At 32.4% G+C, this 25,176-nt stretch overlaps 1 protein-coding gene across 1 annotated transcript in view; it reads left to right on the top strand.

Annotated features, from left to right (window-relative positions):
- Window positions 1-1,681: 1,681 nt before the first annotated feature.
- The window catches only part of LOC115878483 (protein APCDD1-like), a 36,028-nt gene continuing 12,533 nt past the window's right edge, over window positions 1,682-25,176 (top strand). Inside the window, exons 1-2 of the mRNA XM_030895000.1 lie at window positions 1,682-1,809; window positions 11,822-11,951. Coding sequence (XP_030750860.1) covers window positions 1,782-1,809; window positions 11,822-11,951 — 158 coding nt within the window. The 5' untranslated portion in view covers window positions 1,682-1,781. The remainder of the gene's footprint in view (window positions 1,810-11,821; window positions 11,952-25,176) is intronic.

Genomic DNA, 25,176 nt, shown 5'->3' with positions numbered 1-25,176 from the left:
TTGTTGAGATCAGTTTACAAGATAATCAGCCAATAATTTCGAACTCAAATTATTTACTCCATAATATGAAATTTTCTGTAAAAGTATGTTGTGATCAACACAATCAAAGGCCTTGGTAAGGTCACAGAAGACCGAACCAACATTGTTACCGCTCTCAAAACCCTCAATTATATCTTCCATCAAACGAATGCAAGCCATTGTTGTAGATTTTCCCTTACGAAACCCAAACTGATTCTCTATGAACAAGTTATTAGATTCAAGGTAATGTGTTAACTGGTGTTTGGTTTGGTTGTGTTAACTGGTGTTTTATTCAATAAATATTCAAAATATTTTGAAAGTGTGGGTATTAAAGCTATAGGTCTATAATTATTCACACTTTCAGGATTACCTTTTTTAAATACTGGTACGATTTTGGAAATTTTTAAACAACTGGGATACGTACCGTCTCTTATACATCTATTGAATAATTTAGTTAGAGGATATATTAATAAATTTATTACTTTTTTAACTAGTGGAATGGTCATGTTATAAATATCTTTACTATGCTTATTTTTTAACGAATTTATGGCATTTCGAGTTTCTATGAAAGTTACCTCTCTAAAGGAAAAATTTAGATTTAAAGGTTTATTAGAAAATTTTGTTATATAGTCAAGCGCTGTGCGATTTTCTACGCTCAGAGACTTTACAATATTTTCCGTTATATTCACAAAAAAATCGTTAAAATCATTTGCGCTAACATTCGTACTCACAGTATATTTTATAGGACCTCTGTATGAATTTATTATATCCCATGTAGCCTTCACCATATTGTCAGCGTCTTTAAATATTTCGAGTTTGCTTTTGTTAAAATCAATATTAGATGATGCATTTTTATCCAATACTTCTAAATCTTAAGTTAACAGTGACATTTTTAGGAATTACCGAAAAAGATTGTAAAAGTTGTGCAGCGTGCGGTATAGAATTAAAAAAAATGAGTAATTTCAAAAATCGTGAGAAATAAGTCAAATAAGGGCATAACTTTTCGCTGGTAAAATACATCCGTTACCAAGGTAGTAAACCAACCAATTATGAAATTCACTTAGAATTAACTAATTCTATATTTTTTTTTGCTTTTATTTTCTACTTGTCAAAAATAAAAGTTTTTAATTAGCTCCTTCATTCTTCAAAGTAAAAAGCTACGTATAGAGTATTAACCTTGCATTTTATTCCTCTTCTACTTTAGCAACAGCGTGAAATTAAAATTATTATACCACCTCCAATAAACTCATAGTGTCACCTCCCAAAATTCAACATTGCCACCTTCTCTATTCACATCACAACAACAGTTATTCTCCGAATCTTCCAGATTTCTAAATAGGTTTTAAAATACTATGCCCACCGTCCTAGAAAAATCAAATCTGTATATAGTACCCATCTGAGAACTTTCACAAGGGTTGTAAACTTGTCATAAATAAATCCACAGGTACTCGGTACCCCCTGTCGCGTTAGAGCGGTCCCAGAGCCGCCGTGTCCCGAACAAAAATAACATTTGTGTGTCTTTTTCTACTTTATAAGTGGAATACGAAGAAACAGAGACCGTAGTACCGTTCTTTTCCTTGCTGCCAGCATAAACAAAGCACAGATTCGTAAATCTGACGCGAGTTTGGTTTGTGGTGGTTCAGTCGGGATTTTAGGCTGCGTTGCGACGGAGTCCTGTGTTTGAAATCGAAATAGGAGTAGTACCATGCGGCTGGAAGTGCCTTGAATCGAGCTTTCCGGTTTTTGATTTGAATCTAGACAAGATGAAGATATTTTTCGGAATTTTTGCTGGTAAGAATTGACATTATTTTCAAATTTCTTGATTTCATTTTTTCATATTTTATTGATTATTATCTGAGATTTGAAAATTTTTGCTAGTAGGAAGTAATATTGAAATTCTTTAAGAAATTTTTGTTGTAGATTCTTAAAGATTTGGTTGTATTTTTTTTGTTTTTGCGGTAAACTATACCGGGTGTTGCATCGTCGGACGGGACATAGGAAATCCCATGTAAATTTTAATGGGGTCAATTATTGGCTTCCCTAATTATTTTAGAGAATAATTCTATTTAAGTTTATTGAAGAGCTCTAAAACCCACATTCAAAAGAATAACTTTAGATATTTTTGATTAGCTTGTTCACGAGTTATTGCCGATTTCTTTTTAAATATTTCTCCTTTCTTATGGCCCTGTATTTACTTATGAGCACCAGTCATGGTAAAAGATAACTGCCAAATGAAGTTGTCATTTCAGAAATTTACCTATTTAGTGCTTTATTATTATTGAAAACTCATTCCTCCATCGGTAATCTTAAAGATGTATTTATAAATACAAATTAATATGAATTAAAGTAAAATAAAGTAATCAATTACAAGGTTAATTATAGTATTATTACAATATTCAATAACTTATTAATTTAGGTACTATTAAATTGTTAGAACTTTAGGATTTAAGAAGATGTTCAAATATTCCTCCATCGACTGCTAGACAATAACCCATCATAAAATTCTCTTCTTACATTCGTTAGTTGGTAAACTGAAATTCTATTACATTCGGCAGAAATAGCATTTTTAACTCGTCTAGATTTGAGTATTTTTTATCCTTGTATGTCCTGTTTCTTAAATGGCCCCAGAGAAAGAAATCATTTGGCGAAATATCGACCTTGCTGGCCAATTTACTCTATGATTTAGGCCAATAACGTTTCCGTTAAAACTATTGTCTAAATATTCCCGAACAGCCAGGGTATTATGTGCGCCGGGCAGCCATCTATTTGGTACCAAACTTCCTGATTTTCCCTAGCGGCATCAAGTAAAGAAGGTAAAATATGATTTTCGAGTAGTTCCAAATAATATTCTGCATTTAAATTTCGCGTAAGAAATAATGGCCCGATAATATTGTGTCCGAATATCCCTGCCCAAACATTTACTTTCTGTGGATATTGCGTCCTTGTTTCGACAAACCTGTGTTGGTTTTCTTTGTTCCAATATCGATAATTTTGAACATTGGGTTCATTATTTAAGGTAAACGTGCATTCGTCAGTGAAACATATGTTTTTAAAAATTCCCTATCCGTGTTTGCTCTTTCCATCATATCAAAACAAAACGCCTGCCGCCGTATTTCGTCCCCATCTCGTAGCTCTTGGTGCTTTTCATATTTGAAGGAATAGTATTTATGTCGTTTCAAAATTCGAAACGCTGTAGTGTGATCTATTCTTATTTCATCCTCAAGTTTCCTTGTGCTGATCTTTCCATCGTTCTCTTCCACGCACAATAAAACTTCCAAGTCGGTATCATTTCTTGCATCTTCTCTTTGTTCCTGGCTTGCTCCACATCTGCAGTTATTTATTAGGGTACCTTTGGTCTCAAATCTCTGGATATTTCTTGCGATTGTAGATTTTCCAGGTATCGGTCTATTCGGATACAGAGCAGCAAACATGTCCGACACCTTTTGATAACTATTTTCTTGATGATACCATTTAATCATCAATAATTTTTGCTTCGGTAGTGTAATTCATGGCTAATATTTGATAGTATGATACTAAGATGTAGGTATGAGTTTTTAATATTAATAATAAAGCACTAAATACATAAATTTCTGAAATGACAACTTCATTTGACAGTTATCTTTTACCTTGACTGGTGCTCATGAGTAAATACAGGGCCATAAGAAAGAAGAAATATTTAAAAAGAAATCGGCGATAATTCGTAAACGGGCTAATAAAAAATATCTAAAGTTATTCTTTTGAATGTGGGTTTTAGTGTTCTTCAATAAACCTAAATAGAATTATTCTCTAAAATAATTAGGGAAGCCAATAATTGACCCCATTAAAATTTACATGGGATTTCCTATGTCCCGCTCGATGATGCAACACCCGGTATAAGATGAGGATATTTTTACCATACGACCGTATCTCAAAAACCACTCGGTTGGATTTTTATGGCAAATTTACCCAGCAAAGAACAGGAGCGTACTTAAAAAATATAACTTTAGTTTAACAATATATTTCAGTCGCCCTGTATATCTGCGAAAATATTTTTAAAATCTTGTTATTGTCTGCAATATAAAATACTAATTTAGTTCACTACAGAACATTAAAATACTGTACTTTTCACACTGGAGCGCGTTTCGTTATCAATGTTAGTATCACCAGCAGATCAAATGTTCTTGTTTTTAGATATACAGGGTGCTTAAAACTTAACTGATTATAACATGGTTAGCGAAACGCACGTCCAATGCAAAACTAATAGTGTTTTGGTGTATTGTGGCGAGTTAGTATTTTGAAACACTAAAGGTTCTAACTCCCAACTGTAATATACAGGGTGGTTCAAATTGTAATCGGAAAACTTTGGCAACATAATCTGGAGATAAAAATTAACAAAATTTTTATAACGTAATTATTCGTAATGACTAATAGAATATTAGACTGCTATGTTTACTATTGTAAAACTTCCAGACCTTAGGGAACCTATAAAATATTTTTGATTAAGTTGGGATTTTAACACTTTATTTTGTGTCACAATAGATAGCTTTTGCACACTAGTCCACTTTTTTTTGAACCTTTTTTGAAACTAGGTCACCAAATTTTAAAAAAATGAATTTTCGCTCCACCCTAGTGTAGAAGTTTTACTTTATTTCGCTTTTTCTTCAAATAACTTCTGATCTAGGGTTTCTAAACCGGGATCTCTGTGTATGTTTAATCCCGAAATCCCGATATTAAATTCCGGGATCCTGAAAATCTGGAAAAATTTAAATGCCCAACCTAAAATGATTGGGGATGACTTAATACACTTTAGTCTTTCAAAGATCATATTGTATTTATACCATGCAGAACGTCAATATCTAAAAGTTATATTTCCATGTTTGCTATATTTTATTATCTTTTTCAAAAAGAATTATTTTTTTAATCACTAAATATGAATGTTAAGTACTTTGTTTTGTCTACTTTAATAAAGCATTTTCTCATTTTCTTTTTGATATATGCAGCTGCATTTTTATTAAGTATTTACACTTAGATCAAATTGCTCATTCTGGTTCATTAGTTAATCCCGGGATCGCGGGATGTCAAAACGGGATCCCGATCCCGAAAATTGGAAGCCTTTTTCTGAACTGACGTCGATATGTCGACATGAGAAATTTGATTTCAGTGTCAGTATTCTACGTATAGGGGGCTTCACCTAGATATTTGTTTACTGTTTTGAAGAGTAGTAACTATTAGTTCGTTCCGGTATTACACTCATTTTAGGACCTGAATTTACACGAACTTTTTTACTTATTTTCATCTGCAAAGTATTCTGCCAAAGTTTCCCAAATACAATTCGGACCACCCCGTATATTACAAAAGAGATTGGTGGGGACATTTGAAATATAAAACCTGAATTTGAGACATTGGGACCTCCATGCAAAAGTGCTTCGTTTGTCCGCTAGAGGGCATCATACTTTAAAAAAATAAACACATTTTTTCAGATATTTTCAGTTAGATTGAATGAGATTTGGGATGTTTATGTTTTGCTAGGTGCCTTAATACTTGGCTTTCCCTAAAATTAAGAAAAAGTACGGGAAGGATTGGAAAACTATCTCCACCCCTACATAAATTTTAGTATAATAATTATTTTCCAACTTCACCGACGAGAGATTTTCTTTTCGTAAAATGGTCTCTAAAATCTAGTTTTTACTACATTTTTTGTCTCTGGTAAAAAAACGCCACATCATAATTTTTCGCAAAACAGACATCCAAAATCTCATTCAAATCAGTATAACGGTTCTTAAAATATCTGAAAAATTGTGATTATTTTTTTAAAGTTTGATGCACTCTAGCGGACAAACGAAGCACTTTTGTATAGAGGTAAATTATGTCCGATAAACTTGTTTTGTTTCCAAAAATACGTAGTAGTTCTATGTCCACGGAATATTGGGATACCCTGTATATCGTCACTAATTATTTTTCCTATTTAACAACAAAGAGCGTTACGACGCCGTTAATAAGTTCATAGACCATAAATTATCGAAATTCTTTTACAAAACTTTAAAAAAATCTGGGAAATATTCCTAACCCGAGCGTAATAGGTTTTCCAACGGTTATTAGTCTTTTAATACGGCGTTATTGCCTGTTCCCTTCGTAATTTTCATAAATCACTCCTTGGAAACGGTTTCTCATTCGGGTCTGGATCTGGTTTGACTTCTACATCCGGCCGGCTACGGTTTCGCTTTTACTTAACTTGACATTTATCAAATTGTTTTAATTGGCGTTTGTTTTTATAGGGGAACGTTGAACAGTAATTGTATTTTCGTCTAGGAACTGTCTTCGAACACTTATGTATATGTAATATTGTAATCTGTAGTAATAGAGAAAACGTTCTCATTCGTGATGATGGAACGTTCGCGAACATTCAACAATAGAATCATCGTGTGTGAACATTCCTTTATAAGAGCATGTAGGAGTACAAAAGAGTATGTTTAAGCACAAATGAGAATATTATACTATAGCGGATTGTGCATCGTCGTTGGAAACATAGGAAATCGCATTCAAATTTTGAACTATCCAAATATTGGCACCTTTATTTACTTTACTGCGGTCAAGAAATAGGTTTTTTAAAGGTCTGTGTACGCTGAATACATATGTTAAATTTGAACAATTTTGAACAAAACGATTTTAACTAATGTAAGAAAAACTGCATTTATGTTTAATTTAAAACTGAACATGTAACAAGGTAAAACCAGGCAACTGTCAACATACCTTAAGTTGTCAACCTACGATTTTATCATTGTCAAAATGTAAAGGAGGCCACAGACCTCGTTGTTTTTTAGCAGTGTTAATCGTCGATTAACACTGCTGGACTAGACAATTAAAACTTTATTTGCACGCACACTACGCCAGTGTTAAAAACGGTAACAACATGAAGCGAATCGATTTACTTGCTGTGGCGGCAGAAACACGAAAAGTAAAAAAGTAGAAAAATAGAAAAAAGTTGGCTAAAGATTGGTTATTTAAAAGATACCAGAATCTCTCATCTTCTTTAATTCCTTCAAAATTTAATTTAATTTTATTTTTAATTTTTAACAGAATGTCAACGGTTTTTGTAGACGTATCTGTTTAAAAAAAAAAACTAAAGTGTTCTCGAATAATTGCATTTAAATATTTTAAATAGTTTTTTTCTTTATTCTTTGTATTTTTTTGCTTCTAACGACGGAAAGAGATAAACTTTCCGAAACGTTAAGCATTTTTTTGTTCCTTAGGAAACTTTGTTTGTCAGTAAACCTAACTGATAACAATTAGTCTCCGTTGGATTAACGCAGCAGTGTTTACAAAAAATAACTATTTTATTTTGTAGATTTTCTTGCAGAGAAATAGCAATTTCTTGCAATTAAATTAAAAAGTTATTACTCTTCAAAACAGTTAAAACACGTGTAGATAGCGCCCCCTACAAATAGAAGTCATATTGACATCAAAATCAAATTTATTATGTCAAAAAAATCAAAGACGCCAATTTTCATCCAAATATTGACGTTTACTTCACAAATTATCTGGAAAAAATCGAAATAAATATGAAACTTTTACACCCTCTGTATCTCTGAAATTAAGCATTTTAGGACATACATTTATACGCAATTTTTTACTTATTTTTATCTGCAGAATATACTGCCGAAGTTTCAGAAATACAGTTCGGACCACCCTGTATAAAAGGTCTATAATTCCGTTAAGTAAGCAAAAAGTATAAAATTTGGTGTTTGTATATCGGGTGTTTCAAATTTGAGTCTCACCATTGGGATCTCGGAAACACTAAGAGATACAGGGTGGCTTAAATTAGGGAAAAGTTGCCTGTTAGTGATAATCCATTTAGTAACTATTTTATTAACTTATCTTTGTCATTTCTGAATGTCTGAACTATGCTGGAAAAACTGACATTTCCGGGTTGAAGCCATCCTGTATCTCTTACCGTTTCCGCGATCCCAATGGTGAAAGCCAAAATTGAAACACCTTGTATGGGGATATTCTCATATATCTGTCATACTATTCTACATTCCCTGTGAAAATGAAAACATGAAAATTTGACCGTACTCTCTACATTATTTGTATATCGACATTGGTCTAATAAGCGTACGAGTTTCCGAATACGCAAGAGCAAATATAAATCTTTCACGGAACTGTATTAACAAGTCAGCGTTGTTTCCTGATTCAATTACACCATTGGCCTGTTTATTTATTTTCGGTGTTATTTTGCTTGTATTCAAGCTGGGCCGCTCGGCCTATACCGTTTACGAGCTCTAACGATTATTTGGCTTTGTCGTTAAAACATTTTCTTTTCCAAGCTGGTACTACCGAGCTTGTTGAACGCGCTTGTCAAATATACGCTACGGTCTAAAGAGGTGATTATATTGACCTGTCAATTTGAACAGAATATCTGTGTTTGTTACTGACTTTCTGTTAACACGAATATGGACGGAGAAAGCTCTCTCCGACTCTAATAATTAAGTAATTGAATAATAGTCTAGTTCAGTGTTTTCCAATCTGTGGGTCGCGACCCCTAGGGGCAACCCCTAAAACTCACTGGGGGGTCGCCGCGCCGGCTGAAAGAAAAAGTCGAGGTTCTTACACAACAAAAACACAATTTTAGTGAGAAGGATGTGCTTGTTTAATTTTCAACAGTTTGTCAAATTGTGGTGCTATTTTTGAAACGTTAATAATAAAATCGTTTTCTAATTGCAGTCTATTTGTTTTTTTAGTTTTAATGTCTGCCATTGAAGAAAATGTCAGTTCACACAAGTATGAAGTGGCGAATGGCACTAATAATTTAAGAGCTTCCCTTGCCAGCTCTGGATATTCGTGTTTTCTTTTTATCCAAAATACGTCGACACTTGTGTGAAGAAAATTCCATTTTAAGCATGCCATCAGCGGCTAAATCTAGAAGACATTCTTTCATTTTTATGGTGACATCAGCCAGATCTATTGATTTGGCGAAAAAAGGGTTTAAAATCCATCTACGCCCATTGTCAGCTTCAGTTGCATTTTCTTCAATAATCTTCTGAACACATGGAAAATATTCGAACATTTTGTTTGCAGAGAGGTTGACGAACAAACGAAGTTTTGCGTGAAATGCTTTTACTTCATCTTTCGCTGTTAACATATTTTCTTCTCTTCCTTGAAGGTTCTTGTTCAAATTGTTAAGGTGGCTAAAAATATCTGCCAAAAATGCTAATTTCAACAGCCAAATAGGGTCAGAGGATCGAGAAGCATATTCAGATTTTGCATCTTGTAAGAACATTAACAATTCAGCTTTCAGTTCCAGAACTCTTGTCAATACCTTTCCTTTGGATAGCCACCTGACCTCTGTGTGATAAAGGAGATTTTGATGAAGCGAGCCCATATGATTCTGAATAGCCGGGTTTGCAAAGCTTTACCTTTGATAGAATTCACAATTTTTATTACCTCCTTGAGCACTTCATTTAAATCAGAAGGTAATACCTTAGCAGCTAGACCCTGTCGATGAAGAAAACAGTGTGTCCAGGATATGTTTGGCATCATCGATTTTAACTTTGCCATAAGTCCGCTCTTTTTGCCAGTAATAGCTTTAGCGCCATCGCTACAAATAGCAATACATTTTTTCCAATCAATATCGTAGTCGCAAGTACTTTCTAAAAACATATCGTATAAACACTGGCCAGTAGTGTTTGCAGGAAGTGCTTACCAAAATAAAATTTCTTCCCTGATACTGGTATCTGCTTCAAAGCGCACAAATACTACAATAAATATACCAAAATAGGAAAAAATAATTACCTAACGTATCTAGTCATTTAATTAAATTATTTTTTTGGCTTTCTATGACACAGGGGATCGCCTGAGTATTTCAACCTGTCGCGAAATCAAAAAGATTGAAAAACACTGGTCTAGTTGATTAAATTACAGGAAGCAATTAGTATATCTCAAAAGATAGATATAGATGAAACATTTTCTATATTTATTAAAAGTGAGGTTTTAAATGGAGAGGGGGGGCTAGGAGATGTGTCGTTCCTAAACGAACTAGTTCCAATGAAGAATTCTGACCCCGGTACAAAATGAACTAGTCCCAGGTCTCTTGTTCTTAATTTTTAGTTTGTTTTGTTCAATTTTTCATTATTTGTTACCTTCATATTTATTTCCTTCAATCATTTAGCTCCACCGACATGTATAATCTAGTACATTAGTATAGGCTATAGACAGTATAGTATATGACACATACAGGTTGTTAATTTGTTTATTACTCGCGGCAAGAGCTTTATGGTTGAAATATGACAACCTTGGCCCGCTCGTCGATGACGACGCGACGGGACGGGTCGGCAGAAAACCCTATAAGTGCATGCGTTCTCAATAGGCAGTGTTGCCATTCTGTTCCCCTATAAGTAATTGTCCAGTTAACAACCTGTATACAAGGACAGTATCATTTTAATTCACAATAAATTATATTTTCTGCCCTTTATTGGACGTCGTCTGTCGAAATATGCCCTTACTCGTTGAACAGACTATATTAAGTACATATTATATTATTTCCTTCAGTCGATTTGTGATACTTAAATTCTTATTTGAGTTTTTTATGTCCCCCCCCCCTTAGTTTATTACTATAAAATTGATCTATATCTGTACCCCAGAAGCAAACTATATTAAGTTAAGAAACATAATAGTAAATTTTATTTTGAATTTAAATGAAAATGTAAAACAGTTTTTAAACAAATTATACCAAACTTTTTTTGAGTAACTTAATATAATTTATATATTAGAAAAAAAACTTTTACAGGACTTAACTTATAGTAAGCTTAACTTATATTAAGAGTCTATTACGCTGTACTTTCGGGTTGGTTTGGTTTGGTTTGGGCCGGTGTGTGGCCGAAGGAAATATATATTATATTTCAGAAATCTGCTTAAGGCTTAGCCCGATCCAGTCGTGTTAAGCCACATCCAAAATTCCAAACACACTTGCTTTGATTAAGGTTTGCAAAGCTTCAGCATTTGCCATAAAATAGCGAGCAATTTGTTACAAAACCATATAAATTATATATCACTGTAATCACAAAACTTCAATCTATTCCCGTATTTTAACGGAATTTTAAATTATGGCTTTATTTTCGAGAAAATTTAGTCCAAACATAAGGAATATTTTCTTGATGTTTGACCATCAAAATCTTAAAAATATAGAAATTGTTTAAAAATGTGCTACAATACGGATATAGTATAATTCTTTATTTTTAATTTCCTTCTTCATTTGTCTAAAATACCTAGCCAGATTTACATAAAATGTTGAATGCCGAACGCTTATTTTGCTACTTTCTTGGACTAGTGAAATGGACTGGTTGTGGATAAAGCAAGAATGTTAATTTTAACTAAACATGGGGACATACTATAGCTGGCTAGATTACTAAAATATCTAGTAATTATACCTCATAGTTTATGAATTATCGTTTGTCAAATTTCTTTAATTTCAACATTGACTCACTGACACGTCATCAAAATTCTAAGGTACTTCTAGATGTGTCATAAACTTCAACTTTTTAATTTTAGGTAGCTTTAAGCTTATATCTAAAGAAAAAAAAATGAAAAATCTCGAAATGTCCTTATGGATTACAAGTTAGGTGTCTAGCCGCTACCGGTAACTGAGTTTCCATTCGAGAAAAAGGCAGACAAATAGAATTAATCGAAGTGGTCTCTTCTGATTTTATTTGTATATGAATGTAACAACAATAATTCAAGGATTATGAATTAGTGTCACTCAAACTTCGTCGAGTTCGACTTGATGCTCTTTGTATATTTGATATATTCATATAAGGTTTTTTTGTTACAGTTGTTTTAGTGATCAAATTAGTTGCAAGCTCCAGTTGTAAGAAGATATCTGAACTGGCGGCTTTAGAAGATGGTGGCACAGTTGTGGAGACAACATCAAAAATGCTGACAGGCACATGGATTTCAGAAGGGTAAATATTTTGAATAATTTTTGGCCATTGTGAGGGGTTCATTTCTTGAAAAAAGTCTGTTTTTACCACTTGAAAAGAAATCTACAAAATAAAAAGTTTTTTTTTGTAAATTCTACTGGAGTTGAGTCTAAAGGGAAACAAGCTTGTTAGTGTCTGTTTCAGGAAGTATATCTCTTCCTGTCTCCAGAAGCAAAAAAACACAGAAAAAATATATTTAAAATATCTAAATACAACTAGTACCAGATACAATGAGTACTAGATACTAATTAAAAAATTAAAAAAAACTGTTTAAATATTTGTTAAAGACGACCAATTAATATGATACCAGTATTCAAACTACATTAATTGACTGTTTGCATTGATTAATAATAATAATTGCTCTAAATAACAAAAAACTGAATTTTGTATGTGTATTAGACAGTGTGGTAAATAGTAACACCTGATAAATTTTATTTGATTTTTTGACGAATGCTTATCTATACTAATATATAAGATTAATTACGATCCTGCTCAAACCACTCAACGTAAGAAGCTCAATTTTGGCATACAGGTTGATTCTAGGGTGTAGAGGTTCGACAAGAAGGGATTTTTCGAAATTCCAGTTCCAAGAGGGTGAAACCACCCCTCAAATATTACAATATTTTTTATTTAAAAAACGGTCAAGTTTCCGAAAAAACGCTTAAACACGTATATTTTATTTTCTTTTTTTACATATTTTAAAATTTTTTAAAAATGTATACAGGGTGTTTCAAAAATCTGGCATTGATTAATCACGATCCTGCTTAAAGCGCTTGACGTAAAAAACTGATTTTTGGAAAACGGATTGACTTTAGGGTGTAGAGGTTCGATAAGAAGGGATTTTTCGAAACTTGAATTCTAAGGGGGTGAAACCACCCCTCAAATATTAGAATATTTTTTATTTAAAAACTGGTGAGTTTTTCGGAAAAACTTTTAAACACGTATATTTTATTTTGTTGATTTACATATTTCAAGATTTTTAAAAAAATTATACAGGGTGTTTCATAAAATATGACCATTGAGTAATCACGATTCTGCTTAAACTGCTTGAAGTTTAAAACTGATTCTTAGCAAACGGATTGAGATTGTGGGGTGTAGAGGTTCGATAAGGAGGGGTTTCTCTAATGTCAAATTCCAAGAGGGTGAAAACGCTCCTCGAATATTACAATATTTGTTATTTAAAAAACGGTTAGTCTTTCGGGAAAACGCTTGAACACGCATAGTTTATTTTGTTTTTTTACATATTTTGAAATTTTTTAAAAAATCGTACAGGGTGTTCCAAAAAGTTGGGTAATTGATTAACCACGATTCTGCTTAAACTGCTTGACGTAAAAAGCTCATTTTTGGCAAACGGATTTTTCAAAAGTCAAGTCAAATTCCAACGAGATGAAACCATCCCTCCAATATTACCAAGTTATGTAATCATATCGGCATATTGTTTTTTCTCATGCTGACATAAATGTGAGAAAATTTTATCCAGTTTGTATGTTAATGGAAATTCTTGCTTTGTTTTATAATCACCATTACAAATGATTAATTCGACCCGAACGAAGTCGCTGGTACACGCTAGTTTATAATAAGAGAGACGTTCATTTTCATAACTTATTATTGTATTGATTTTTGATTCAAATCCACATTTATATAGAATAACTCATTAACTAAAACAATTAAGTATAGTAACTATATTATACTCTTATAATACTTATAATTATATACTTAATAATCTTATATACAAAGATTGAAATAGTTTTATTTTTGCGAAACAACAGATGGGCTTGCAATATTATCGTTTTTAGTACCTGTACATTTTGTACATTTGTTGCTCTAAGACAATCTAAATGTCAGTATTCCATGGGTGTATTGATAAATGAGATCTAAATTATAAGAAAATGCATTTTCTACGAAAACTTGAAGAGATAGGTAAAAAATGGTACAATTTGATAGTCAATTAAATTGTGCATCTGATTCTCGTAAAATATATAGGGTATTCTATTTAAATTAAAGAAGTTATTGCCGTTTAAAGCTAGTAATTATTTTAAATAAATTTTTAGACACCTGTATAAGGTAGTATTGTTTTTATTATTACATAACAATATCTGATCAATACATAAACTTCATTAAATATATACCATTAAAAACTTTCAAACCCTTGGAGAAATGAAGCCTTAAAATTTTTACTACAATTTCACGAAACAATTATTTAAAAAACGGCTAGGTTTAAGTGTGATAAACCTTAATCGTAGAATATAAAAGTAAAATAATATACAGGGTGTTCCGTTTAAAAAAGACAACTATAACATTTCTTTATTTATTTGGGACACTCTGTATCTTGTAAAAATATTTTTTAATTGTAGCTCTAATAGTTCTTCAACGAACGCAAAACTTACAATTTGTAAAAATCTAATCGTTTAGCTACAATACTCTGTCTCGTATGTGGTGAACAATTACAACCCCGTATCTTTCATATACTTAATCTTACTAGCTACTTAATCCTAACAAAACTACTGTCATGATTGTGGACCGACAAAACAACAACCAACCTCACCTGGGAAACATAGCTGGATTTAAGGTGGTTAATAAATACTTATATCTGGGATCGCTAATCGACAACAGCGGCTCATGCGAAGGCGAAATAAGACGTAGAATTGCGCTGGCTAGAACAGCCGTAACTAAATTAACTAAGATATGGAAAGATACAGCCATCACTAAGAACACCAAACTAAGACTGCTGAACTCGCTTGTTTTCCCGATTGCTACGTATGGGGCGGAAACATGGACGCTGAAGAAAAGCGATACCAGGCGAATAGATGCTTTTGAAATGTGGGCATATAGACGTCTGCTACGTATACCTTGGACAGCCCATCGTACGAATGAGTCAGTTCTCCAAGAACTAAACTCACAACTCAGCCTCTCAAAAAAATTAAACCGATGTTTTCTGACATATATTGGTCACATTGCTAGAAGAACGGACTCACTGCAGCTGCTAATAGTCGAGGGAAAGCGACCGCGAGGAAGATCACCCAAGAGATGGGTTGATCAAACTAAAGACCTAATCGGCCAAGGCCTTCATGAAACCGTCAGCATGGCTCAAAACAGAGCGGACTGGCACAATACGATAAAAACCGCTACAGGAACATCATAGTCACTAATCCCTCTTCAGGGAAACGGACCAAAGAGAGAGATCTTTCATATTTTATATTACTCATCTAGGAAAATGTATATTATTTGAAATTCAACCTATCGAACTCCAGTAGGTAGTGGCTTAATATTCGGTGGTATTGATAATATTATTCTTCAATCCCATGAGATATATTATTCTTAATATACCTGCTCTGTTATAGACAGGACCAAAAATAAACACGTAAATAAATATCCCAAATCAAAAATAAATAGATTGCATTATCATTCGTTCGGTGGGACGGAAAGAAAAAAACCGGAGAGGGTGCTTTCCTTAAAAGCTCAGGTAAAATCAATTCTTCGATCGTTTAACATCTGTAAGGGCTCGGCTAGGGCCATCATTCAAAAGCGACAGGGGTCTAAACAAACACGCGGGCCTCCGGACGGGACGGCTCGGCCACGTCGCAACAACCAAATTAATAATTAACTCTGTGTGTGTGTGTCGGACCCTGGTCATTTTTTATAAACCCTTCCTTAACATTGCTTTGCTATAGGAATATTCGATCCAATTACTAGAGAAAGAGATAAATTAGATTTCGATACGATGAAGATATTACGATAACATTTCTCCCCAACCAATAATATGTTTAGATAAAAATAAAAATGTTATATATACGGGTGCGTCTCAAAAGTGGCTCACCATAATAACTTTTTTTATTTTTTCAGATAAAAAAACGAGATTTGGTATGTTAGTATATATTATATGACATAAATTAGTTTTTGTCACTTTCTGTTTCACCGTAAATGACTACAACTTTTGATTTTTAAATGATATCCTCGGTATATTTTTAATTTATTCGATAGGAAATAACACTCTGAATAGAATGACATATATTTCAACTTTTGACATTTTTGCTTGAAACAAAATCGTATTTTTAATTTCAATCTTGAGTGCCATGGCTGTGTTAAAAACACTAATTTTTAATCAAGGAGTCTTGTAAAAATAGATTTGGTCGTCTAATGTTTTTCGTGTCTTTTCCTGGCCGGTTAAAATCAATGATCAAATCGTGTTTATAATCATAACTCAATTTTTTCAAATGGAAAAATACTTGGAAAAAGCATTTTTTTATGAATAATTTGGTACCACATATTTGGTATTTCGAGTCAAATAGTCTAATGAACAGGATGTTACAATTTGAAATAAACCATATGCGAAAATATTAAAAGTCGAGATATGACATGTTATTTTATTCAGAGTGTAATTTTCTATTAAATAAAGTAAAAAAATACCGAGGGTGTCATTGAAAAATCAAAAGTTGTAGTCATTTCCGGTGAAACAGGAAGTGACCAAATACAATTGAATACGTCAATCAATTCTAATTTATGTCATATACTAACATACCAAATTTCGTTTTTTATGTGAAAAAATAAAAAAGTTATAGGGGGTGAGCCACTTTTGAGACGCACCCGGTATACAAAGTGATTCAGGCTTTCGAAAAAGGTCTACATTTTGTTTTGGTTTGTGAATTTCATTTCAATTTTTTTAAATACAAAATAGGGGCAATGGTAACGCACATTTTGAAAATATTTTTGTCAACATACAGTATAATTCAAACATATTTTCAAACCAAAGTTGTATATACGGGGTGTCCCAGAAATAAGTGCAAGTATTGTAAGGGGTGGTAGATCTCAATCAAAGAAACAAATTTTCTCTTTATGGTTTTTCCAAACAACGGAGTTATTTTACTTTGAAAATTTCCAAAAAAAATATTTTTTGCTAAAATTTTGAGAACCACTGGATTTTCTTTCTTGTAAATTTGATCTACTACCTATGTAATATAAACTAAAAACAACTAAAAAAAATAAAAATTTAAAAAAAATTCGAATTTTCAAAAAAAAAATTCTCGAAAAAAACCTCATAGGCGTGTTTCTGGGGTTGACCTATACTACCAGTTAACATACTTGCACTTATTTCTGGGACACCCTGTATTTAAATGGAATACTATATATTTTTTTACCTCAGTGGATTTGCTACTAAATGTTTGTTCTAAAAATACAATAATGTCGTATACTATACCGAGTGGTTTTTGAAATATAACCGTTTTTAAACTAAATTTTCTGCTTATTTAAAGCCCTCTTAAAATTGTAAACTCGATGAATTTTAAAAATGTTTAACAGGAAGTACTGTATAATAGTGTCTTCTTCAAAATTCGGTCTACCAAAATTTGCAATCTTGTTTGATATATAGAGGGCGAGTCAAAATTAAATGTATTTTTATCTAGTATATTAAATGGAACATACTGTATTTTGTTTCATAATCGAACAAGGTTTTGTTTAATCTTTTTGTGTTATTAAGCACTTCATAAAATCGATATTTAATGAGAAAATTGTGTTTTTTGAAAATATAAGACAAGATCTGACTTTCGCTCTATCAATAGTATGCGTTTATCATTAATAGTGTCATAACTATCTACTGCAGTGTGGGCTATAATATTAATAATACATTCAGTAACCGTTCTCAAGATATTTCGAAAATAGTAAATACATGTCATTGTTGACAAAAAATAAACATTTTGAAACATACATTTATATGAACTTTTTTACTTATTTTTATCTGCAGAATATGCCGCTAAAGTTTCCGGAAAGAAGTTCGGACCACCCTGTATAATACTAAATCTCGGTTTTATCTGAAATCCTAAAAAAAATTATAGGGGAGAGCCACTTTTCAGAAACACCGGGTATATTGGGAAAATTAAAATTAATATGCATGTATTGCTCTTTAGTTCAGTATTAATAAAGTAACTTTTTTCAAAATATGTAATGCAATATTTAGCATCAAAATAAAACACTAAATCACCACAATACACCAAAACACTTTTACTTGTACAGGGTGGGTCAAATTCGACGCTTTTAAATGGAAACACCCTTTTCTATAGGAGATAGACAAAAACTAACATCGGTGTCTGGAGCTCAATTTTTGTCAAAAACATGATGGTGAAAACCGCATATCGATATCTGTTACCGTTTCGGAGTTACGGGGTGTTTTTCAAAAATATGCATTTTTAACAAATCGCTGTAACTTTTTTGCTATGGAAAATTTTGTATTTTTATGAAAACATTTCCAAAGCACCTTTTTACGTAGAATTTAATGGTTTAAGTATATTTTTTTTTAATTAATAATTTAAGGATTATCAACAGAAAATTTGATTTTTTATATGGGACACCCTGTATATTTTTAATTTATTGAAAAGAATTTAAAATTACCTTTCCAAAAATATAACACACTTTATATTTTGCTCGATTCCTCTTCGAGATATAGAGTGTACAAAAATTCGCCCGCTTTAAATAAGTAGGCTTTGAACGGCACCGGCTAGGTAAAAATTCTAGCTGTGAGCATTAATTAAAACGAAAATAATATTTGCTACGAGAGATGCAGAATTTTATAACAATTTAAAATATATTTAACCAACATCAACACATGTATACTATATATATCTAATAACAATAAAAATAAATAGCAAACCAAGACATGAGATTTTGCTACAGGTGTTCGACATATCGACCGTCTTCTGTTATGAACAGACGGGGCAGTTTTTGAATATTTCTCGCGGAATTCATTAACTCAGTGGGGGTGGAAGATACCCTCTTATAACTGCTAAGTATTTCTAATTCTTGTCTAGATTATACGGAAGAATAAAGAACCTTTATTCTTCCGCAAATATATCCATAGGATTAGATCCATGGGCACTAAGTCAGGCGGCCTCGACGGCCAACGACTGGGATCTTGGTCAGCTATTCAATTATACTTGAAATTGGCTGCAACAATTTGCTGATAACTTCAGCGTTCAGAGGCGGTGCGTCGTCTTGATGGAAAAATATGTTTTCGAGTTCCATTAAGGGCATATCATCAATAAGGGGTCCAAAACCTACTAGTTAAAAGTGGCGAACTTTTAAAAATTCTGTATTTCGAAGGGGATTATAACAAAATATCAAGTGTGCTATATTTTTGGAAAGGTAATTTTAAATTCTTTTCAGTTAACTAAAAATATAGAGGGTGTCTCAAATAAAAAATCAATTTTTCTGTTGATAACTCTTTAATTATTAATTTTAAAAAAATATACTTAAACCATTAAATTCTACGTCAAAAGGTGCTTAGGAAATGTTTTCATAGAAATACAAAATCTTCCATAGCAAAAAAGTTATAGCGATCTGTTAAAAATGCACATTTTTGAAAAACACCCCGTAGCTCCGAAACGGTAACAGATATTCATGTGCGGTTTTCACCATCACGTTTTTGATAAAAATTGAGCTCCAGACACCGATATTAGTTTTCGTCTATCTCCAGTAGAAAAGAGTGTTTTCATTTAAAAGCGTCGAATTTGACCCACCCGGTACACTGGACGCGAAAGTACGAAAAATAAAAGTGTTTTGGGAGTATTGTGGTGATTTAGTGTTTTATTTTGCTGTGTAACACAACACCCAACTGTAATAATATTTAGCATTTTTTTAAATTATTATCAAGTTTAACACTTTAAGCAAATAATGACCAACCTTCTAATAACATATGGCATAATTTTGGAACCCCAATCTATTAATATACAGGAAAATCAAATAAACCAATAGAGAATAAACTTTTCGAAGAGGTAGACTTTATGATTGTCAGTATACGTTATGGCCAACCACAGAAATCATAAAAGCACAATCTGGTCGCAATAATTCCAGAAAAAAGCCTCCTCGAAAATAATACCGAAAGTCATCTGTTTTAATCTGTTTGTTACTGTATCCAAATCTGACAGTGTAAATAAACTTGTAAACGTTAACGATTTGTTGCACTAGCTCCCAATCCAACTGTGTATATTTAATTTGCTGGAATGTTTTCATTGCCCGCTGATTTATATCTTTTTCGAACACGCGAACATTCCTCTTCTTTAAGTCGATGGTATTATTCCAGCGTTTGCTTAAAATCGCAGAACGTTTTGCAAAAATTATTTAACATTGAGCGCTAAAGATTTATCGTTTATCGATAATTGCAAAACAACCCTTGAGTTATTTAAACCTTTAAGAGTCTATTACGCTGTACTTTCGGGTCGCTCTCAGGGGTCGGGTACAGCGGATGTGTGGCCGAAGGAAATATATATTATATTTCAGAAATCTGCCTAAGGCTTAGCCCGATCCTGTCGTGGTAAGTCACATCCAAAATTCCAAACACACGCGCTTTGATTAAGGCTTGATTAAGGTTTGCAGATATTCAGCATTTGCCGTAAAATAGCGAGCAATTTGTTTAGGTTAGGTTAGGTTTAACCGAACAAAACCATAAAAATTATATATCACTGTAATCACAAAACTTCAATCTATTTCCGTATTGTAACGGAATTTTAAATTATGTCTTTATTTTCGAGAAAATTTAGTCTAAACATAAGGAATATTTTGTTGGTGTTCAGGGGGGACGCGCGGGGAAGTGGAAACCGGCCCGGGAATAACAGGCAACAGCTAACCGGCCCGAATCCACAAAAACAAAATGACCATAACGAAGAAACATATTTTATTTATTAATATACAGGGTGTACCAGAAACAAGTGCAAGTATTTTAACTGGTAGTATATTTCGGCCTCAGAAACAGTGTTAGAAACAGAGTTTTTTTTGCGAAAATTTGGAATTTTTTGAAAAAATAAATTAAGGAAATTTTTTTGTTTTTAAGTTAAAAAACATAATTTCTTGATAATATGGCAACATAGGTAGTAGATTAAATTTACATGAAAGAAAATCCAGAAAACACCCAGAGGTTCTCAAAATTTAAGCAAAAAAGCATATTCAAAGTAAAATAACTCGGTTATTTTGTACTTACTTGAAAAACGGTAAAGAGAAAAAATGTTTCTTTTGACCAAATCTACCCCCTTAAAATACTTGCACTTATTTCTGGGACACCCTATATAAGTAAGGGTGATTTTCGCTCGGGTGAAAAAATCTCTTTTGCCTCCGATTTTACAAAATTTTGAAATTGTCTTGATCAAAATTTTTATAAAGATCAATATCAGATCGGACATCTGAATTTTTACTACAAAATAGCTCAGTTTCACAGAGGGTACTACTGTTTTATTTCCATTATTGATAACGGTAATTTGATCTTGAATATGCTACGATTTTCAATCACGATTTTGAGTTTAAAACTTCCTGATTCATTCAGTTCAGCTGACCCAATCCTCTCTGAAATACATTTTTAGCTTTTCAGGTATATTCTTTCTTACAAATAGTAGAAAGAAATTCTCTGTTTTCTGGTACAGCAGCAACCTCGTCGTGTATACGTGTTTTAATTTTTGGTATAATTCTCATCATGTAATTTTTACTCGTTTCTACATTTGGCATCTTGTATGATAATGCCACGACTCAAACGAAAAAAGCCTAGGCAATACCTAGGCAGTGGATATAAATGTGTTCTGAGGTAGTTGCTATATGTTACGGTCCGTAATAAGAATATTTGGATTTTGGATACATATTAATATTTTATTATCTAATCTAGTTTAAATCTTATTTAACTCTTCTCTGCTGTTTCACTAATTTTTAGTAAAATTTAAAACAATAACTTAGCTTTAACTTTTAGTTCTCAGACTTGGCTTCTAGTCTGTCCCCAATTCAAACCAAGCATAGAGATAGCCATCTTCATGTTTTCTTTTTCTGTCAACCGCAGAGTTCGCGTCAAATTCGCCTACCTCTCAGAGGAGCTCGAAAAGTATTGCACCGAGGCCCCAGTTGTCAAAGCTACGCTACCATATTTATAGTATACACTATCGAGACTATTTAGATGAAATTCACTTTTTTCTGCTGTACGCCCGCCGGAGTCTTTATTAGTTATTAATAAAAGAATAGTGGTAAAACTATACAGAATGAGTCATAGTTAAATAAGTGCAAATATTTTCAGGGGTGGTATATTTCGACCCCAGGAACACATCTATGAAATTTTTGCAAAAAAAAAATGTTTCACCGCAAATGTTCCCACGGTATATTTTCTTAATCTTTGATATTACGACACAAGAAGAGATGGAAGTACAGAAAAATTTCGGTGAATTTTTTTTTTAATTTCAAACTTTAATAACTCGGTTATTTTGGACTTATTTGAAACAAGGTAAAGAGAATATGCACAAAGCAGCACAAATTAAGTGAATTTATAGACTCACCTTGTATAATAAAACATTTCAAACGGAACAACAGACAGATGTTTATTAAAATTACTAGCGTGTACCACCGACTTCGTTCGCGTCGAATTAATCATTTGTAATGGTGATGATAAAGCAAAGCAAGAATTTCCATTAACATACAAACTGGATAAAATTTTCAGTCAGCATGAGAAAAAACAATATGGCGATATTATTATATAACTTGGTAATATTTGAGGGGTAGTTTCGTCTCGTTGGAATTTGACTTTCGAAAAACCCGTTTGCCAAAAATAAGCTTCTTACGTCAAGTAGTTTAAGCAGAATCGTGGTTAATTAATTACCCAACTTTTTGGAACACCCTGTATGATTTTTTAAAAAAATTCAAAATTTAAAAAAAAAAAAAATAAATTATGCTTGTTCAAGTGTTTTCCCGAAAGACGAACCGATTTTTAAATAACAAATATTGTAATATTTGAGGGGCGTTTTCACCCTCTTGGAATTTGAGATTCGAGAAACCCCTCCTTATCGAACCTCTACACCCCACAGTCACTCCGTTTACCAAAAATCAGCTTTAAATGTCAAGCAGTTTAAACAGAATCGTGATTACTCAATGGTCATATTTTATGAAACACCCTCTATAAATTTATAAAAAATCTTAAATTATGTAAAACAACAAAATAAAATATACGTGTTTAAGAGTTTTTCCGAAAAACTCACCGGTTTTTAAATAAAAAATATTTTGATATTTGAGGGATAGTTTCACCCCCTTAGAATTCGAGTTTAGAAAAATCCCTTCTTATCGAATCTCTACACCCTAAAGTCAATCTGTTTTTCAAAAATCAGCTTTTTACGTCAAGCGCTTTAAGCAGAATCGTGATTAATCAATGACCAGATTTTTCGAAACACCCTGTATACATTTTTAAAAAATCTTAAAATATGTAAAAAAACAAAATAAAATATACGTGTGTAAACGTTTTTTCGGAAACTTGACCGTTTTTAAATAAAAAGATATTGTAATATTTGAGGGGTGGTTTCACCCTCTTGGAACTGGAATTTCGGAAAATCCCTTCTTATCGAACCTCTACACCCTAGAATCAACCTGTATGCCAAAATTGAGCTTCTTACGTTGAGTGGTTTGAGCAGGATCGTGATTAATCAGTATGTCAGTCACTTAAGGATTTTATATATTAGTATAGATAAGTGTCTCAGAGAAAGACATCTAACAATAGTTATTTTACAAATTGGTGTTTATGTTTAAAAGCAACTGACGATTATATTGATCTAATTGATTAGTTAGTTAGGCAGTCACTAAGAATCTTACGTAACTTTAGTTAGAAGATTAACCATTTAGTTTTTGCAAAATCAATTTTTTTTTGAGCTCTGATCGGGACCGGCCCACCGGCCCCTCTTCCTACCGGCCCACCGGGAATTTTCCCGTTTTCCCATATGGCCCATCCACCCCTGTTGGTGTTTGACCATCAAAATCTTAAAAATATAGAAGTTGTTTAAAAACGTGCTACAATACGGATATAGTATAATCCTTTATCTTTAATTTCCTTCTTCATTTGTGTAAAAATACCTAGCCAGTTTTACATAAAACGTTAACTTTTTATATTTTCAGAGAAAAAAAATCAGATTTGGTATGATAGTATATGACATAAATTAGGATTGATTGACGTATTCATTTCTTTTCGGCCATTTCCTTCTTCACCGGAAATGACTACAACCAAAAGATATTCTTTGCTACAACTTTTGAATTTTAAAGGCACCCTCGGTATTTTTTGACTTTATTCCTTTATTCGATAGAAAATAACGCTCTGAATAGAATGACATATCATATGGCAACTTTTGACATTTTTTGCTTAAAAACAAATCGCATTTTAAATTTCAATCTAAAGTGCCATGGCTGTGTCAAAAACACTAATTTTTAATCAAGGAGCCTTGGAAAAATAGTTTTGATCGTCTAATATTTTTCCGCCTCCGGTTAAAAGTTTTGGCCGCCGGTTAAAAGATGCCCAAATCGTATTTTTAATCATATCTCAATTTTTTCAAATAGAACATGGTGGCTCATTAGCATATTTTTAGAAAGCATTTTTTCAGAAGTAATTTGGTACTACACACTTCGGTATTTCGAGTCAAGTTGTCGTTATGAACCGCATGTTACAATTTCAAATAAACGATATGCGAATATGTCAAAAGTTGACATATGATATGTGATTGGTTTGGTTTAGTTGTCATTTGTCATTTTTCAGAAATGTCAGAATGTCATTTTCTATCGAATAAAACCGAGGTTGTCATTTTAAAACCAAAAGTTGTATTCATATGCGGTGAAACTGGAAGTGACCAAAAATAAGTGAATACGTCAATCAATCCTAATTTATGTCATATACTAACATATCAAATTTCGTTTTTTTTTATTTGAAAAAATAAAAAAGTTATAGGGGGTGAGCCACTTTTGAGACGCACCGGGCATAGGAAACATCCTGTATGATTATTAAACGTTAATTGTACAATTTATTCAAATTTTATGTCATTCAAAAAACATCCAAACCAGTCAAAAAATCATTTAAGTATACAATAATTTAAAAAAAGTGTACAATTTTTTAAAATTTGATGTAAACACTGATTAACTTAATAAATTGAGTTTTACTGCAAAAATTGCATTTTGATTGCGTAATATAAATTTAAATATACTAATACGACGATAATCTATCGATATACTATAATTAAAAGAATCAATAATTAATTTGATAATTTATTCCAATTATAGTGTTTTCCTTGTTTAATTTCTCAGGCAGGATAAAATTTACCGCGTCCCAAGATCAAGAAAACAGAACATAAAGGCGGTAAAAGCCGGTCCAATATTTCTTCACTGTTACCATCTAGCGTCGATATCTAATACTAGATTTTTCTTTGTTAAACTGCCTTCGTTTAGATGG

This window comes from Sitophilus oryzae, unplaced genomic scaffold, assembly GCF_002938485.1.
Source record: "Sitophilus oryzae breed Bouriz unplaced genomic scaffold, Soryzae_2.0 scaffold_1515_pilon_pilon, whole genome shotgun sequence".
In the NCBI taxonomy this organism is placed as follows: domain Eukaryota; kingdom Metazoa; phylum Arthropoda; class Insecta; order Coleoptera; family Curculionidae; genus Sitophilus; species Sitophilus oryzae.
Note: the sequence above shows the minus strand (reverse complement) of the source record. Positions and strands in the feature narration are given on the sequence as shown.